This window comes from Lobosporangium transversale (assembly GCF_002105155.1).
Source record: "Lobosporangium transversale strain NRRL 3116 chromosome Unknown BCR41scaffold_1, whole genome shotgun sequence".
NCBI classification, from domain to species: Eukaryota; Fungi; Mortierellomycota; class Mortierellomycetes; order Mortierellales; family Mortierellaceae; genus Lobosporangium; species Lobosporangium transversale.
Genome location: NW_019028979.1, coordinates 233,393 through 250,521, shown reverse-complemented (window position 1 = coordinate 250,521; position 17,129 = coordinate 233,393). Strand labels below are relative to the sequence as shown.

Genomic DNA, 17,129 nt, shown 5'->3' with positions numbered 1-17,129 from the left:
CAAACTTCAATCCATAGTCCCCGAATAAGTATTTAAAAGAAAATTTTCTTCATCCCGTTCTTTATACATACGCTTGTTGGGAAGTTATTTTGAGGTATGCGATCCTTAGCAGCAAAACATCTTTCTTTCTTCTAGGCTTTCTTTTGTGGACAATTGCATACCGTTTGTACATTGTTCAAGAGGAGCATAGTCACTATTGTATATACGTACTTATCCTCAAATTATGAGAGACGAATCAATGCCGTGCAAAATCTCAATCAAACTGCGACCAACCCTATTTATCTACGCATTTTGTAGATCGCCAGATTTAGAACCATGGACCAGTCGTCTCTGCTTATTCTCCCACGACCTTGTCTTGAGAAAAGAGGAGTTACCCTGCTTGCACCTACGCGCTTTTTTACAAATATATTATGAATTTCAAATAGCCCGCCTCTATGAGAATCTCCGCCTGAAAATGATTCCCCACTATTCTTTGACGGGATATTCCTAAAAGAGGACCTGATGTAGTATAACACATTTAAATATAATTTAGAAGGCGATAGAAATTAGAGAGTAAAGAATTTTTTTTTGCTCTGTCACTGTAGCGTAATAATTTTTTAGCCTATTGATTGAATACGAGTTTAAGGACAGTTGAGTTCCATCAAAGATTTGTTTCAAAGTCTCGGAGTCAAAAGAATAAAAAAAACCCCTTGATTGCCCATAAATGATCGCTCCGTTAAATATTTCCTAATCTTTGGATGGACTCGGTGCAGGGGGCGTATAGAGAGAAACTATGCGTCGCTCTGAATATGAAGACAATAGACAGGTCTTGAAGTCAATATGCAAATAGTAATCTTCTATAAATGATAGGACAATGGACAAACTATAAGAAGCATACAGAAGGATTGAAAGCATTATGATCAAAGCATAGGTGTGGAGAAGTAAAAGATTCTAGTCTTGGGGTGAAATAAAAGTTTGGATTATGTTGCGACGCAGTCGCCACATCGCCTAATATTTCACCAATGTTCAGTGAGCTGACTCTGAAAAAGCAGGAGGAAAACAGCCGATGTTTAAAAGAGACAAGGTCAAGGATCACTTTCATAGTCAGTTAGAAAAGCGATCGTTCATGCAAAAACAACCAACGTGTTTAGCATAACCTCGTCCGTCTTGTTCATTTGTTGTTTGCTATTTTTACACCGTGTGAAATTGCCGCATAAACAGAAGAATGGCCGGAGTCTTTATTTGTTTTTTTTTTTAAGCGGAGCATAGAATAGGCTACAAGCAGTTGCGGCTGCATTAAAAAGGATATGAAAAATCTACACCCCGCACGGTTCAGGTCAGAGATTGAAACTCAGCACCAATGCTAATGTAATGACACGATGACAACAAGCAAGAGAAACAAACATATAAATACCCTGTTGATCCATGCACTTCCCTTCACTCACTCACTCACATCAGAACAAAAAACAAAAACAATCAATCCGCAACTACACTCATAACTACAACTACAGCCTATACATTGTAACAATCATGCCTTTCTTCAAGAAGTCCAACAAGAACAAGACCACCTCGGCTGCTACCACGCCTGCACAAACTCCTCGTACTTCGGTTCAGCTCAATGCTTCTGATATCTCCGCGGTTGTCGACAAGGCAAATGCCCATCTCCTCTCCCCCAATACCGGCTTGGAAATGCTCTCTCAGAAGGGTTGTATGGGTCATATGCAAGCTTTGGCTATGGCAAGAATGTAAAAAAGCCGATCAAGTCGCCTGTGCTTAATTTATCATTCCTACAAGAGTATATCCAATGAACCAAGGTCCCAGATATTCCTGCACGTACAAGTTCACATACCCCACTTGCATTTTCCTATTGTATAACAACACATTACGCATTTTCATAATAAACTTGGCATCTTAAAAAACGAACCTTTAAAATATGTCTAAATCTTGAGTACTGCTACTTGTTCTTTATTTCTCGTTGGTAATAAAAGCATGTATATTGATAGTTCGTAATCTTTTCTATAGATATCTTCATGAGTTGATACTTAATTATGGACAACATTTGTCGTCTTTTTCCCTTGAGAATATGCATACATCGAGTAAAAATGTGGATACAGGTAAACATTCCATTGTCTAGCCATTTAGAATGCCTTCTACTCGCCTCTCCTCATCCTCATTACAAGAATAATGGTCAATACTTTTTTTTTTTTTTTTTTTTTTTTTTTGGCTAGTGAAATTGTCCATTAGATTACTTCTGAGAACTCATCGTTTCATTTATCTTAAATGATGGTCAACTGTCTCCCTTCACGTCGCATTGCCTTCTTGACATGTAATCAGGTGTAACTGAGCCAGAATGGATACTTGAGGCTTCAGTCAATATAAACGATGACATTAAGGGAATTCTAAACAACGTAGACGATTTCAACGTCCTTCAAACATGGCCTGGATGATTTGGAGTCATTAGAGAAGTTCCTCCTGAACACCTTTTTTATTACTACCTGTCCAAATGGGAGCATTAGTTATTTTATCCTCTGAAGAGCTGATTAAGCTTCAGGAACATCTAGTTTAGAGATTTTTTGTGTGCTATTTCAACCCTACTGTTCAAGCGATGCAGAAAATGCTGGTTTCCCTTTGGTCGCATTTTCGAGGGAAATAGGGGGATGACAGCGCTTGAACCAGATTCCTTCAAAACACTTCCAAAGACCTGCAATGTTTTTTTTTTTTTTTTTTTTTTTTTTTTTTGACTATGTTCGTTGTTAATTATGCCTTAGTCGCATATAGTTTGACACTTTCCAATATGTTGAGGCTTATTTTAGGAACGTTCAACGTCAAAGTAGTCTCCAACAACGGGTAGGGAGGCAGCTTAGTTCATTATATATTCAATTACACAGCCTTCTCCCGCATTATCAAGAATAATCCTCACTCTTGTTGATATGGCTATATTTCCTTATTCAATCGCCAATTCCCTAAGATTTCGAAAGGTGTCACGGCAGCGCCACGATGGATCATACTAGTCATTAACCAGACCTCTATGACGACTCCATGTTAATGTCACGGATGTCATGGCACCACATACTATTACCCCTACGGCCGCTAGCGCGAGACAGTTTTCTGAACTTGCCTGAAACAAAAAAAAAAGTGACATTTTGTGTGCCTATGCGTAGCAAAGCAACTTGTATTTCTGAGGTTGGTGGCTGTGCTCCAAAGAACTAAATCGTGGCTTTTTTTTATTTTATTTTTTACGCCTGTATATTCTTCATGTGAAAGCTTACGATCTAAAGATATGATATAAGTTAAAGGCAGATCCTAAAGGGTTTCATTTAAATGGGAAATAAATGCTGTTTATCTTGCTGGTGTAGATGTTTAGAAAACAAGAAGGAGTATGAAATAAAAAGAAAGCTGAATTTATTACTTGGTACCACTCTATTTCGTCTTTGTTTTTGTTTTTTTTGTATGCTTTCTCATACAAACGCTGTAACAAAAGGAAAACAGGAATGCTTAATAGCATCATTGTTGAGCTGCCATCTCTTCTATGAGCAGCACAGAGAGTAGAAAAGCTACGCGGAAATATGCTTACGTAGATGAAAGGTATTTATATGAATTAAACAAGATACTTTTAGTCAAAGCATAGTACATTGACATTTGCTTTCCTTTTTTTAACAATCAAACATGCGCAATCAAATTCAAAATGCGACGATTTATTTCAGGTTGAATAGTGGGATAAATCAACATTTAAGCCTGAGTCTGAGCAACAGAAGCAGCAATGCGGTCCAAATCACGCTGGCCATCAACGGTGATCTTGCGGCCACTATTTAATTCAGAAAAAAAAAAAAAAAAAAAAAAAAAATTAGCATTTCCAAGATTACTTGTTGTTATTAATTCTGTTCAAGAGCAGAATAATACAAAAATAAAAATTACCCGTTCTCGTCAGCCTCAACAACGTTAATCTTTTCCAAGGCTTGGAGAACCTTGCGAGCAATAGAACCTGAGGAGTTCACATGGTGAGAAGGGCGGGAACCGCGGTTAACCGTACCACCGTGGAGCTTCTTAAGAGCACCGACACCGACGCTGCGACGGAGGTAAATGTGGCGGGCGACAGAGGCTGAATAAAAGTAATAATAATAAACCATGAGATTGTTAGTCTCGTTGGTAGATGATCGATCATGAGATGAGTTGATAAATAACTTTGAGTTCTTTTTGTATTCATATCCTATGTCGATGATAGTCGTTATTAAAAAAAAAAAAGAAGCCGTGGTAGTCTTCTCCGAAATAAAAAGCTCCTGTAGTTTCTTGACTGGATAGCAGCTCAACAAAAAACATATCCTGCAGTCATTGTAAGGCCTACATGGCAGTCAACAGGATGCTTTAAAAAACTGCTACCTAAAGTCTAAATACGGTTGTCGATGGTACATCTGTTAAAGTTTCCAGATATGGGTGATAATGCACTGTTGACTCTTCTGGTTATAAATTTGAGTAGTATGCTGAGTTAGCTGAAGTGTGGGTTGCAGTTGGAATCAAATGTCATCCAGTAAGTGAGAAAAGTGCTTTCGGGCTCTGCCAATGTAAATTAACACATGTTGAATGATTCGATGATGTCCGGTGTATTGTAAAAATGACTTTTTTTTCCTGTATTAATCCACTGTTTCAAAATGATGGTAAGGTTGAGATGCATTACCCGCACGGATGTAGAACCAATCAGGATCATAAGGGGCCAACTCCTTGTTGGTGCCGGTCTTAACAAGATCAACCCACTTAGGGATCTCGAGCTTGCCAGAGCTAATGATCCGAAAAAAAAAAAAAAAAAAAAATGATGACAGCGATGGCATGAGAATTATAGTTTCATTGATGATTCATTCCTGACCCTCGTTTCAATTTTGTGAAATGTTGAATCTCAAATTTAAAAAAAAAAAAAATGCAGCATAACTCCATGGCACATGATCTAACGTCTATCCCAATGTCACTGATCCGACTGAGTCTTTTCAGAAAGTTATTTTCGGCCCCTCCATTATGATTTCCTCTCTTCTACTCACCGCTTGAGATAAGCGGCGTAAGCACGGTTGAAGTCGTGAGCGTTGATGTCCTTAACGGTGACCGAGTAGAGGGCAGCCATTTTGCAAATTGTGAAAGGGATTTCCAAAACAATGCGCAGACGGATTGAACTTATTGAACGTGCAAATCCATCCAATTAAGGGTCAATTTTGTGGCTGAGATAGAATAAAAATAGTCACGCTATATGGCGAGGCCGCCGACGCGCCTCCAACAATATCCCAACTTATATAATATCGCATGTTATTGAAAATGTTGGTCAGAAAAAAGTAAAAGTATGAGTTTTTTGGCTCATTTACCACAAATGAGCAGCGAACCCCTTGCTTTCAGCTTTTTCCTAATTTATACACCAAAACATGATCTTCGGCACGCTATTTTGAGCTCGGACTAAACGACTTTTTTTTTTATCTCTTATTGCCTCTTGAAGATTGGATCTCCTTCTATTGCTATGAGCACCATTTCTGTATACTACACCCAAATAGATTGCTGTTGTCTCACTTGTAATTGCCAAACTTCTAGCGAGTCCTAGGGGCATCAACTATTTTTTTTTTTTTTAAATAAAAAAAGTTTATCTTGCATATCGGTCCAAGTCTAAATATGTCCCCTAGTTTTTTCATCAATCCACCGATGATACTTCAGTCAAGTTTTATTCAAGTTGACACGGGAAATGTCCTCATGTATCGCTTAGCTTCGGCCTTTTTGCCTTGTGTCCAGAAGCTGGCGTTCGGCTTTGGGGGTGCAGGAAGAAAAAAAAGAGCCATACTTGCGCAAAACGTGTTGCTTATTAATTAAATAGAAACAATTTATTAAAAGAAAATAGATAGGATATACTTATATAAGTTAATCCTTTCGCAGCAAGCTTTAAGATATTGGTAGTTGAAGACCTGGAGACTTTTGAGCCAATTCAAGCATAGCCAGTTTATGCACATTTTGTAAGCACACAAACATTTACAAATATGGAGAGATAGATGCGTTGTCTCTTTGTAAATTAGTTTACTCCCTGAACTTTAATCGCGTTGTTTATTTTACGTGTATAAATACCAATGCATTTTTAGTCATCATCACGAAACCTGTTTTTGGCTTAAATCTAAACTACATGCGAATGTCTTTATTGGACTGTCTAAATGCATAAACTAGCCCAAGTATTGTATATATATATATGATGGTACACTGAAGAGAAAGTATGGTACATTGAAAAAAAAAAAAAAAAAAGAAAGAAAAGAAAGAAAGAAAGAAAAAGAAAGAGAAAAAGGCTCATGGCAAGACGGCAAGACATGAAGGGACGCTCTCAAGATAGGCGCTTGCTTTACCATCCCTTCTTGATCTCAATGGCTGGCATGGCAATGGCTGAATGCTCCTGAATCCACTTTTCATCATCCTCTCGAAACTCGAGCTGCAGCTCCTTTGTTGCCCAACTATAAACATGACAGCAAAATGAAAAAAAGAATTAGTAAAAAAGAGCTAACTTCAAGATTTTACATTTAAAAAAAAAAAAAAAAAAAAAATCGTACATAATGATGGTATTATCATCGCTACAGGAGGAAATCATGCCTGGATACTTCGGATTGACGCTCACGCATCCTGCATGCATCATGTGCTCCTCCAATACTTCCACAAGCTCTCCTGACTCGATATCCCAGAAATGCAACTTGCCATTCTCAGATCCTGCGCATAAAAGTTCCTGGTTAGGTCCGACAAAGGCTGGGATAATCACAAATGTCTGATTCATATATGAGTCAGCCTCAAATGATCTCATGAATGTCATGGATCTGAGATCATAAAGCAAAATCTGTGCTGGGCGAAGAAGCTCCTTGTCAGTCTAAAAAATAAAAAATAAAAATAAAAATAAAGTGATACTTAGGTACGTGATATCATCACATTAAAAATAATTTCCTCTTTAGCCTCCATCTTAAATAAGCATTTACCTTTGACCCAAGCGCCATATAGGACCCATCTGGAGAAATTGTCATTGACATAGTGATCGAAATAGAGCTGTCAAGTCTCCTGTAAAGAGTCAATCCATTGAATTGATAGATTACTGTTAGTATCCAGTTTACCCTATCTTTTATTTAAAAGAAAAATAGAGTGCATAGTTTACCTCGCAATCACAGTCTCCTCAAATGAGATGATCTCTATAGTATGTGCCTTAGTCAAGATGACAGCCTCATCCCTTCCTGGAATCATTTTCATATGTCTCGCAGTAAGATCATTATCCATGGCATATTCTTTGACCATTTCCCCATTCACATTCTAAATATATTCATAAAGAAAAAAAAAAAAAAAAAAAAAAAAAAGATTTCTTAAGCTTAATATACAGCTTATTCATTGCGAGGAAAACGAACAAAAATAAAGTGCGCACATGTTTTGAAGCAGCTGTGAATTATATATGTATCTTTACCCAGATGCAATAGAGACCATCGTCAAGGGCAGTAACAAAACGTTCAGAATCGGAGAACCAGCCGATGGCGTTTGCCCAAACGTACCCAAAGTCATTCTTATAACTCCTTTTGATCAGGATTTCGCCGTTCTGCAAGTTTGTATGCAAGTGTATGTACGCACAAATGAATATAAAAATAAAAAGGTAAGGAGACTTGTATTGGGTAATTAAAAATAAAGTTAAACTAGCTTCTATCATATTTTGTAGACCCAGACCTACCTCAACGTCAATGAGATTCACTTCTGGGATTAGCTCCGGTCGAAAGATATCATTACCAAAATTCGCGAGAACGTATTTACTGTCAGGAGACCATTCCACATGTGTCGCTGTTCTAGGGAAGCTGAATGTTTTGTACACGCTTGGATCTGGAGTCTAAATTATTTAGGTGTCGATATGGAAGGGACATTGCGGCGTTAGAATAGTGGCAATATTGAAAGAAAAAAAAAACAGGTGTAGTTTCTAGGTTCAATCAACCATCCAACCAGCATTTTAATTCTTTCGTTGCAATCCTTGGCATGACATTCTCTTAACCCGAATATTATTTTTTCTTCGTGTTTCCTAATCTAATTCTTTCTCTCTTTTGACTACCCAACCTAATCATAGATTTTTATTTTATTCCATTCAGTTGAAAAACATCAACCAAGACGAGGGAGGGAAGGATGCCCTCAACAAATGTGTATACTTGAAAAAATAATGTATTGTTGACAAGTCGGCATGTTAGTGCCAGACAAATATAAACAAAAGCGAAAATAAAGATCGACCACTTTGTCTCCCACGGATGTGCGGATGTGCGGATACAATGCATATTTGTGTACTCAACCCCGAAATGTCCCTTCCATTAGTTCACTGGCCAAATTTTTTTTAGAGGGGGTGGGAGCCAAGACAGAGAGAATAAGAAAGAGAGCTTTTTAACTTACCGTCAAGTCTTTCCAGAGATTGATTGTATGATCGAGACCAATAGAGGCCATATATTCAGCCGAAGGTGAAAAGTGTACAAACCAGCACTCATCCAGATGGAAACTCAGCCGTCGTCGCACTTCGCTCGGGACAAGAGTTCGGAGATGCTTTAGCCGTTGGTCATCGAATAATAAGTGTTGGAGGCCATGTGCATGCAGAGTACTCACCACGCTCATATCACTTGTACTGCGACTGTCATCCGTCATCATCATGCTTGTGCTACTATTACTTCTCGCAATTAGACTGGAGCAGTAACTGCATGAGGATGAGAACGGGGCTGTCCCTTCCATACCAACCTCACTACTCCCCCTAGGACAAAACAGTGTGGTCGCTGTCTTTTCTACTCCATCCTTGCCCTTCTTTTCCTCCTGAGCTATTATAGAAGGGCAAGAATATGACTGGCAGGACAGACATGGCCCTGTCGAAAATGAAACTGCGTTGTGGTTGTTATTGCTACTATTAAAATACATGGGAGATGTTGCAAGTAAAGGGGAGGCAGCTGGTATGGGCTCAGCACTCAGCTCTGGGAAGAGAGGAGAATGGGTTGCTTGACTTGTTCTTTGATTTTCTTGGGAGCCTCCTGTGGAGGTGGAATAGATCTCGGAACCAGAGCCGAGACTCGAGTCACTAGTAATGCTGCGTCGGCGCGTATAGAACTTACATTGGGGATGGTGATAATGGTTGGAGAAGTGTTGTCGAATATAATCTCGGTCCTGCCCATGGTCAAGACATGTATTTGACAAGAGTTCAAGCAGGGCTTTGTCGACATTTTGATCGTCGACCTCCTGATGTTGATCCAGGGTGGTCAAGGCCAAGGAATTGGGATTAACTTTTGGGCGCCTTGTGGTGGCGTTTGATGATACAGATGGTATCCTGCGAGGAGGAGGGGGCAAAGACATGGTTGGATGTTATAAAAAAGTAAAATAGGATAGATGCAGCTCGTTTAAAATGGGTGGAGAAAGGCGTGTTGAGGGGGGCGCGTTCGACAGGGAAATTTAGCAATTTAATGTCTACTTGGTGCGACACAGAAAAAATAAAAATAAAGGGACAGACACGAATGAGACAGAAAGAAGAAATGAACAAATAAAGGGAAATGAGAAATGGAGAAGAAGGAGAAAAGTGGAAAGAGTAGAGTGGAGAAGCAAAAAGGGAAATAAAAGAAAGAGAAATGAAAAAGCAAAGAGTTACTGGAGAGACTAGATTGCTATTCATATAGACAAGACATATTCCTTGCTTTAGTTGGAGTCATGCGAGCAAGAGCAAACATAACAGCAAAGAGAGCAACTAAGACAAAAAAAAAAAAAAAAAAACGGCACAGGGCTTTATCTCCAAAGTGATTGTATCCTTGCTACATCTCTTTACCTCACCCATTTTCATTTGCGAGGACCATTGCAGTTAATGATGGCTCGATCTGTGCTCTCCTATTTCACAGCCTCAACATCAACAACTCTAGTCAGCCATGGAAACGAAGACGGCAACAAGTAAGCAAGAAAAAAAGGGATAAAAAGGGGTAAATGAGTGTGTTGCTTAGCATGCACCATCGACCAGGTACAACTCTAGTCCGATTAGGACCCTCGCGGCACACCTCCGTAACATTATTAAATAGCTATTCAGTCGTCCTGTCTGTACATGGACATGTACATGTGGAGAAGTATATAATATTTGTTTTTCTCCATACAAGTAAATAGTAAAATGAATAGAAAAAGTTACATGTACCCATCGGGCGATGCTAAATCAATTGAATAATAAAACTTTTTTCCTTCTCCAATGGTGCTCGATCTGCTGTTATTGCTCCATTTTGTCTAACGCCATGACCGGATATATTTGTATATATAACCTTGCAGCTAATTAGCCTTCTTGTCGCAAGATCGTCACGGGTGCCGAAATATAAAAAGTCTGTACTAATTCAATTCAATCGTCGTTTTAAGACTAAGAAATATTTCTCTACACATGTATTTGACCGCACTGAGCACTAGGCTGGTCCCTGCCCAAAAGCGCACACACCAACAGCGGTGATGCGACGAAATCTAACAGGGACAAGCATTCTAAGGAACAGTAACGTTGTTTCAAACACAGAGTAATAACGGTTGCCGCAATAGTAATACAAAATAATGAAATAATAATAATAAACAAATAAAAAGTAGGAAAAAACGGCCAATTGCTTGTGTATACCCAATGCCACATTTTAAAAAAAACAGGAAGTTCCATTTGCTTTCTCTCTCTCACTTTCTCATCCTCTCATTTGTCTAGCTCAAAATATAAGAAAGAAGCAGGCCAGCCACGTTAACAGTAGAAAAGATTGACTTCGCAAGACCAGAATAACAATGAAAATTCCATTCGAAGGTTATATTAAAATAACATGTGGGTCACAAAGAAACCATCCTTGACAAGAACAAACTTGTTTTCTGAATATTCACACTCTGAGCAGGTAGGCTATTAGTTTATTTTGCATGTCACCGCAGGTCATGTCCATGTACTGCACATGTACGATATATTTGTATTACTTAAAACAACAAAGAGCAAACAGCTGTATAAAGATCTATTAACAATATGGCGATGTTTTCTTTTTTGCCATGGTACAAATATATTATATATTTATGCACGAGTTCAGGGCTGCAGACATGGTTTGTGGCTTGTATTCATCAATTGTAAACGCAAGTAAGCATGCACGTTTTTCTTTCCTGAAATGGTCGGCTTCCATAACTTGTTCGCTTTTTTGTGTGACAGACACAACTATGCACGACCTGTCATCATCTATCGTCACTTCAGTTTTTTAACCTTCTAGACTGGCATGGACTACGCCTTCTCTAGCTCTTGCTCTTAATATTACTCTATCTCTGGCTCTAGCTCTGGCTCTAGCACTTTTTTTTTTTTTTTTTTTTTTTTGTGGGGGTGATTTTCATTACGATCGTGATATGAAAGAATCGGGCGATTTAGGCTCTTCAGCCCTGTATTCACGAAAGGAAAGGGGGACAGGAGCTCATTTAGAGAGTGCAATGAGCACTGAGAGCAACACAACATCAGTTGGACTCAAGAAGAAAAAATACCAAAGCCATGGTGTCAAAATGATGGTATCTTTTATTCAAAGCTATTTACTTCTCTCTCCTTCATCAAGTCTATGATACACTGACAAACTAATGGATACGTGATGGTTGCCAAGAACGCGCTACTTCCTCCACAGTCTTGCCCTTAGTCTCGGGGATGATCTTGTTCATGGCCATGGTCAGAATCACCAGTAACAGAAAGAAGAAATAAAACACATTTCCGCCCCACCACTCTTGTAATTTCAAAAACATAGCCGCTACTATAAAGTTGCTCACAAAGTTGACCGACAATGCAAATGCAGAGGCACTTGCCACCGCGACCGTATCCACCACTTCTGGAATAATCAGGAAAGGGATTGGACCTAGACCAATCGCGAATGACGCCACAAACGCAATAATAGAGATAGCAGAAAGTACCGGAATCTGGTAATTAAGCGAGAGTGCCAAAAGAAATGAGGCCACTGCCATAGCAGTACCAGACGTCAAAAGCAATGTACGTCGGTTTGCTCTATCCATAAGATAAGCTGCTACTAGCGTCATGATCACGTTTACAATCGAAATGTACACTGTGATCATGGCACTGGACGAGGGTAAGATTTGTGACATGATGGCAGTTGAATAAAAAACTACTCCATTGATACCCGACAACTGCTGTGAAAGCTGGACTAACAACAGGATAATAGCCGGTCGACGGTACCGAGGTATCGATACAAACTCGATTACAGAAATGGCTCTTCCAGAATGGCTGTATGCCTTTGCTGGCTGCAGAGGCTGACCTTCGTCTGCCGTAGTGCTTCCTCCTGCACCGTCAGCCAAGAGCGAGTCGCTTGGATCGTTCAGGCCTTCCTCTTCAGCCTCAGCAGCGCGATCATCTTGACGAGTCCAGTCCCGGATCTCCTTGGCCACATCTTGCCGTCCACGTAAAATTTGAAGTGCGCGCTTAGCCTTCATTGCTCCACCAGGTTGAAGTGCCAGGTATCGGGGTGATTCTACACAAAAAGGAAGCAGAAGTACCTGAAGGAACGATATGACTGCACCTGCGAGTAAAATCACTCGCCATCCTGTGGGTGTGGACAGAAAGAGCCCTAGAGCTTGTGAGAATAAAATGCCCACGACAATGCCCAGTTGATTCGTTACTCCTATTAGTTTTCATAAGAGAGGAAAAAAAAACGAGATGCTGCTTAGATGCTACCTACTGATTGACATGGAAAAAAATAATAATGATACTATGAAAGGAAAAAAAAAAAAAAAAAAAAAAAAAAACGCAGGTACGGAACTGAAGCCTACCCAAGGATCCACGTAGCTCTGGTGGCGAGACCTCAGCAAGGTACATGGGCACAATCACTGTCACGTTTCCGCATCCTATACCAATCAGAAACCGGCCTACTAACATGGTGGTGTAAGCTGAGGCACAACCCATGATCAAGGATCCCAACAATAAGGATACATTGTTGAGCATCAGCGCGGTCCTTCGACCCCATCGGTCTGCCAGTCGTGACCCTACAAACAAGGCTCCAAAAAGTCCACCCAGGGTCAATGTTGCTACCAACACAGACCATTCTGCGTTTGTCATGGGAATACATGACGGTAATGAGCCATCTGTTTCAATCCATTCGTTCAAGTGGTCCCCTAGCGTTGACGGATCAGGATACAGTGGTTCTGGACAGGTTGTGATGACCTTCTGAGGTGAATTGAGTTCACCAATATGATGACCATATTGGAATGAACCCAGGACTATTGAAAGCGCATTGAAAAATAGCGCCGGTGTCGCCATTAGGCTGTTGCTATTGTGTTCTTCTTTATGGTAGCTTATAAAAGTTGCTTTGTTGAAGATTAGCCTTTTTCCTCTACCAAGGCTTCTGAATCAAGGGTTGGTGAAGTCAACAAAATGAGAAGAAAATTTCTCAAGCAATGATCAAAAATTTGTATTTTGTTACATTGAGTCAATGCACAAACTCTTAACATGGGATAAAAACAGATATCATTTTATTGGGGCATGGAGGATGATTTGAACTTGATGAAAGGATTCAAATAGTCGCGAGGAAGAAGTATTATGATCAAAACGGAGGAGCAGTATTAGCAGTATTGTTGTTGCTATTGAACAGGTTCGTAATTTAGACCAATCCAGCCTTCTCCATTTGTGCACGCATGAGAACTCCCAGCTTAGCAGGGCTTTGCGAGACCACGACACCGGCGCTTTCCAAGGCCTTGATCTTGTCATCGGCACCTCCCTTGCCTCCTGCAATGATGGCACCAGCATGGCCCATGCGGCGACCAGGAGGGGCAGTGCGGCCAGCAATGAAGGAGACAACAGGCTTGGGCTTTTCACGGGTCAAGTTGTACTTCTTCAGGAACTCGGCAGCCTCCTCCTCGGCGCTGCCTCCAATTTCACCGATCATGATGATACCCTCAGTGTTAGGGTCCTCCAAGAACAAGGTCAAGCAGTCAATGAAGTTGGTTCCGTTGAAAGGATCACCGCCAATACCAACACAAAGAGACTGACCAAGGCCAACCTCGGTAGTCTGATTGACAGCCTCATAGGTAAGAGTACCGGAACGAGAGACAATACCGATCTTTCCAACCTTGTGAATGTGGCCGGGCATAATACCGATCTTGCAGGCATCGGGGGCAATGATACCAGGGCAGTTGGGTCCGATGAGGCGGGTCTTGTCCTGAGTCTTTAAAGCTCTGACAACCTGTATCATAGTAAATTATCAACAATCGAAAAACATGGACGGGTGAGGGAAGTGTAACAGTCGTAACACAGCTTGCTAGTGATATAGGGGGGGGGGGGTTTTCACTTACGCGAACCATGTCCTGTTGAGGAATACCTTCGGTAATGGCAACAACCAAAGGAATCTCAGCCTCAATAGCTTCCATGATGGCGCCGGCAGCCATGGGAGGAGGAACGTAGATGACTGAAGCATCAGGCTTGAGTTCCCTAGCAATATCAGCGACGGTATTGAAGACAGGGAGTCCCAAGTGAGTCTGGCCACCCTTCTTGGGGGAGACGCCTCCAACCATATTGGTCCCGTACTCAATGGCCTGCTTGGAATGGAAAGTACCCTAATAAGTATAGTCAATGTAGTTTGGTAAGTACAACATGCTTTTTTTCGAGGTAAACCGCAGCTGTACTTTTAGTCAAGTCAAAATAAAGTGCGATAACTAGTTGGAAAAAAAAATAAAAGGATCTTGAATCCTAATGACAAAACGGGTAGTAGGCAAAAATATTTTCCCATCAAATATTCCGCCGGTGACAATGGTTCAATAGTATCTCATAAAATGCCATCCTGGTGTTTTTCCATTGGAGATGACTTCAATCGATACCTGAAGTTCGTGATCAAACGAGAGACATAGCACCACACTTTTTTTTTTTTTTTTTTTTTTTTTTAAAACTTCTTGGGCTATCTTCCTTTTCTAAGAGGCGTTAAGAAGAGTGAATTGGACGATCAAGCGCAATATTTACCTGCTTGCCAGTGAATCCTTGGCAAACAACCTTGGTCTGCTTGTTGATCAACATGTTCTTAACAGTACTGTCGTAATTGGCAGCAGCCTTGGCAGAACTGCTGAACATACGCTGGGCAGCTAGATTGATTAATAGATAAGTTGCAAACTTTAGTTAGTTAGCGATTGAAAGTCAACATCCATCCCTAGGTCGGGATTCTTCTAGAGAAATAGGATACGTAGGAGACACGTTATTGTCCCAGCGATGGCAAAAAGCGATCCTGAGTGGACAGATACTTTGAGACTCTGCTAAATTAATCTCTTTCCCACGTTCCGTGTAGATATCTCATTGTACCCAGATCGCGTCCTTATTGCTGACCAGGACGTGTCTCTTTTTATCCTGAGCCGTCTTGACATTGCGGCCCAGGTCTAAGACGCAATGAGACATATGTTTACTTCTTTGAAGAGGAATTTAATTGCTTCTCCAGATTGTCCATGTCCACTCAAATGTAAATCAAGTTACGGAAAAGAAGCATGTAAAGATTCATGCATTGCTTACTCCTTCCTTCCTCTCTTTTCATTCTGTTAATTATTGCTCTCCGTCCATAAGAGTGATGTCATAGACCTGAAGCGCATTTCAAGGTTCCACGCGAATGTCCCAAGTGATGCAATGAACGACAGCAGAAAAAATTAAATAAAAAAATAAAGTGGAGTCGAACGCGGCTGACTTGCCTTTAACGGCGGAGGCCGTGGTTCTCAGAGAGGCGAGCATGGCTAGTGAATGGGAGCAGAGTGGAGAGGACAGCGGGATAATGGAGGTTTAGATGAGATTCAATAAAAGAAAAGAAAAAGAGGAATGGATGGGAGACGGATATCACAATGTAAGACGTAGTTGTAGCGGAGTGAATAAAAAAAGTAAATAAACACAGACCGGGAAAGATACCACTTCACGTACAGGCAAATCCATATAAAATGGATGTTGTACGTGTGCATTGCTCCAATCTGCTCACTACCATTGGCACCTCAGAGGTCGACAAGATATTGGTGTCAATCCGATATTAGTCTCATAATCCCCTGCCAGAGCGTCTGGTTTGGTGAGGATCAGATTGCCGGCTACAGTGGGTATCCAGATCCTGTATCATCTAGAGGTATTCTTCGTATAACGTCTTTAATAGAAATTGTGCTTTTAATCCTTCAGGACGTGTCAAATAACCAAGGCTTGCAGATAAAAAATAAAAGACGCGTTTCAAACGCGTCAGTTTTTAGAAAATTTCTGAGGGCACCAGCAACTAAGCATGTTTTTATTCAGATAGGCCAAAGGGCCCTAACAGACAGCCCAAAGGCTGAAGACCGTGACAATAACACTTGTTTGGGGAAAAAAAAATTTATATCTCGATCAATGGTTCGATAATCAGACGTAAATAGCATTGCTTCTCCCATAACATTGTGAATCGAATGTTGGCCGTATAGCCCTGACAAACGAAAATTTTATCCGCATGAGGAAAGTGCTGGGAATTTCTCGGAGGCTTGCTACGCTTTTCATTTGAGAAACCCATAGGCCTGTCCGAAGCCATGCCAAAGACGAATTTACTAGTACTATGCCTGCCTTTCTCTCACAGAATGACCTCATGCCTAACAAGAAGCCTTTCTTATAAGCAGATGGTCACTGATATTGGAGACTATAACACAAATCGGCGCCGAAGATTCAAAACACTCGAAACCAAGCCTTTCATGATGTCTCTGTCAGGAACGAGCGGTCATGCTCAAGTCACTTAGAATGATAGCTTCGAATCAAGCTCTTACATGAGCAGCGACTATGCCTTGCAAGGCCTGGTTTAGACAATAGTTCCTACTCTAGTTACTGGCATTCAAAAGGAGCAAGTTGGATGCGGCGAGGTGCCAACAATTGCCTGAGGGAAAACTACTTGCTTTCACCACCTCCACGGTTAGTGATACAGGCTACTATTTGACCGAAGCTAGAGACGCAGCCGAAATCAATCAAGCTATTCTTGGTCTATGGGGACACTAGCCAGAAGAGGTCGAGTTCTAGGCCTTGGCCCAGCAGAAGAATATATGGTTGATAGCAATGCTCTGTTACCAAGTAGTAGGGGCCCCAGTGGTGCCTAACTTCTACAATATGACTAACAAACAAAAGAAGGTGTATCATCTCACATTTAAGCACAGTTACTGGATGAAAAAAAAAAAAAAAAAAAAAAAAAAAAAAC

The 17,129-nt window shown here is 40.6% G+C and overlaps 5 protein-coding genes across 5 annotated transcripts; 1 reads left to right on the top strand and 4 right to left on the bottom strand.

The window, feature by feature from the left end:
* Window positions 1-1,509: 1,509 nt before the first annotated feature.
* BCR41DRAFT_417805 (hypothetical protein) lies at window positions 1,510-3,248 on the top strand (the record flags this gene model as incomplete). Its single annotated transcript, XM_022029543.1, has 2 exons — window positions 1,510-1,724; window positions 2,758-3,248. 2 exons carry the CDS (start codon window positions 1,510-1,512, stop codon window positions 2,828-2,830), a joined length of 288 nt encoding a protein of 95 aa, XP_021886336.1. The 3' UTR covers window positions 2,831-3,248.
* A 418-nt stretch (window positions 3,249-3,666) lies between these two features.
* Window positions 3,667-5,121, bottom strand: BCR41DRAFT_343856 (40S ribosomal protein S19-A). Its single transcript, XM_022022371.1, has 4 exons — window positions 5,007-5,121; window positions 4,652-4,752; window positions 3,895-4,078; window positions 3,667-3,784 (listed from the first exon to the last, which is right to left on the bottom strand). Exons 1-4 carry the CDS (start codon window positions 5,084-5,086, stop codon window positions 3,709-3,711), a joined length of 441 nt encoding a protein of 146 aa, XP_021886335.1. The 5' UTR covers window positions 5,087-5,121; the 3' UTR covers window positions 3,667-3,708.
* Window positions 5,122-6,274: 1,153 nt separating this feature from the next.
* Window positions 6,275-9,580, bottom strand: BCR41DRAFT_343854 (WD40-repeat-containing domain protein). Its single transcript, XM_022022370.1, has 7 exons — window positions 8,377-9,580; window positions 7,679-7,831; window positions 7,421-7,549; window positions 7,121-7,272; window positions 6,948-7,026; window positions 6,534-6,841; window positions 6,275-6,437 (listed from the first exon to the last, which is right to left on the bottom strand). Exons 1-7 carry the CDS (start codon window positions 9,313-9,315, stop codon window positions 6,329-6,331), a joined length of 1,869 nt encoding a protein of 622 aa, XP_021886334.1. The 5' UTR covers window positions 9,316-9,580; the 3' UTR covers window positions 6,275-6,328.
* Window positions 9,581-11,544: 1,964 nt separating this feature from the next.
* Window positions 11,545-13,404, bottom strand: BCR41DRAFT_1568 (general substrate transporter). Its single transcript, XM_022019624.1, has 2 exons — window positions 12,748-13,404; window positions 11,545-12,599 (listed from the first exon to the last, which is right to left on the bottom strand). Exons 1-2 carry the CDS (start codon window positions 13,232-13,234, stop codon window positions 11,551-11,553), a joined length of 1,536 nt encoding a protein of 511 aa, XP_021886333.1. The 5' UTR covers window positions 13,235-13,404; the 3' UTR covers window positions 11,545-11,550.
* Window positions 13,405-13,423: 19 nt separating this feature from the next.
* BCR41DRAFT_343852 (succinyl-CoA ligase subunit alpha) lies at window positions 13,424-15,807 on the bottom strand. The gene is made up of 4 exons (XM_022022369.1): window positions 15,637-15,807; window positions 14,927-15,045; window positions 14,266-14,526; window positions 13,424-14,156 (listed from the first exon to the last, which is right to left on the bottom strand). Exons 1-4 carry the CDS (start codon window positions 15,674-15,676, stop codon window positions 13,575-13,577), a joined length of 1,002 nt encoding a protein of 333 aa, XP_021886332.1. The 5' UTR covers window positions 15,677-15,807; the 3' UTR covers window positions 13,424-13,574.
* Window positions 15,808-17,129: the final 1,322 nt, after the last annotated feature.

Excerpts from the sequence above, each read along its gene's own strand:
- BCR41DRAFT_343856 (XM_022022371.1), bottom strand. The coding sequence starts at position 5,086 with ATGGCTGCCCTCTACTCGGTCACCGTTAAGGACATCAACGCTCACGAC. Across the intron at positions 4,079-4,651 it reads TTGGTTCTACATCCGTGCGG|CCTCTGTCGCCCGCCACATT; the intron begins GTAATGCATCTC and ends ACTTTTATTCAG. Across the intron at positions 3,785-3,894 it reads GTTGAGGCTGACGAGAACGG|TGGCCGCAAGATCACCGTTG; the intron begins GTAATTTTTATT and ends TGAATTAAATAG.
- BCR41DRAFT_343854 (XM_022022370.1), bottom strand. The coding sequence starts at position 9,315 with ATGTCTTTGCCCCCTCCTCCTCGCAGGATACCATCTGTATCATCAAAC. Across the intron at positions 7,832-8,376 it reads ATCTCTGGAAAGACTTGACG|ACTCCAGATCCAAGCGTGTA; the intron begins GTAAGTTAAAAA and ends TAAATAATTTAG. Across the intron at positions 7,550-7,678 it reads TGAATCTCATTGACGTTGAG|AACGGCGAAATCCTGATCAA; the intron begins GTAGGTCTGGGT and ends ACAAACTTGCAG.
- BCR41DRAFT_1568 (XM_022019624.1), bottom strand. The coding sequence starts at position 13,234 with ATGGCGACACCGGCGCTATTTTTCAATGCGCTTTCAATAGTCCTGGGT. Across the intron at positions 12,600-12,747 it reads AGAGCTACGTGGATCCTTGG|GAGTAACGAATCAACTGGGC; the intron begins GTAGGCTTCAGT and ends GAAAACTAATAG.
- BCR41DRAFT_343852 (XM_022022369.1), bottom strand. The coding sequence starts at position 15,676 with ATGCTCGCCTCTCTGAGAACCACGGCCTCCGCCGTTAAAG. Across the intron at positions 15,046-15,636 it reads CACGGCCTCCGCCGTTAAAG|CTGCCCAGCGTATGTTCAGC; the intron begins GCAAGTCAGCCG and ends TAATCAATCTAG. Across the intron at positions 14,527-14,926 it reads AAGGATTCACTGGCAAGCAG|GGTACTTTCCATTCCAAGCA; the intron begins GTAAATATTGCG and ends TATACTTATTAG.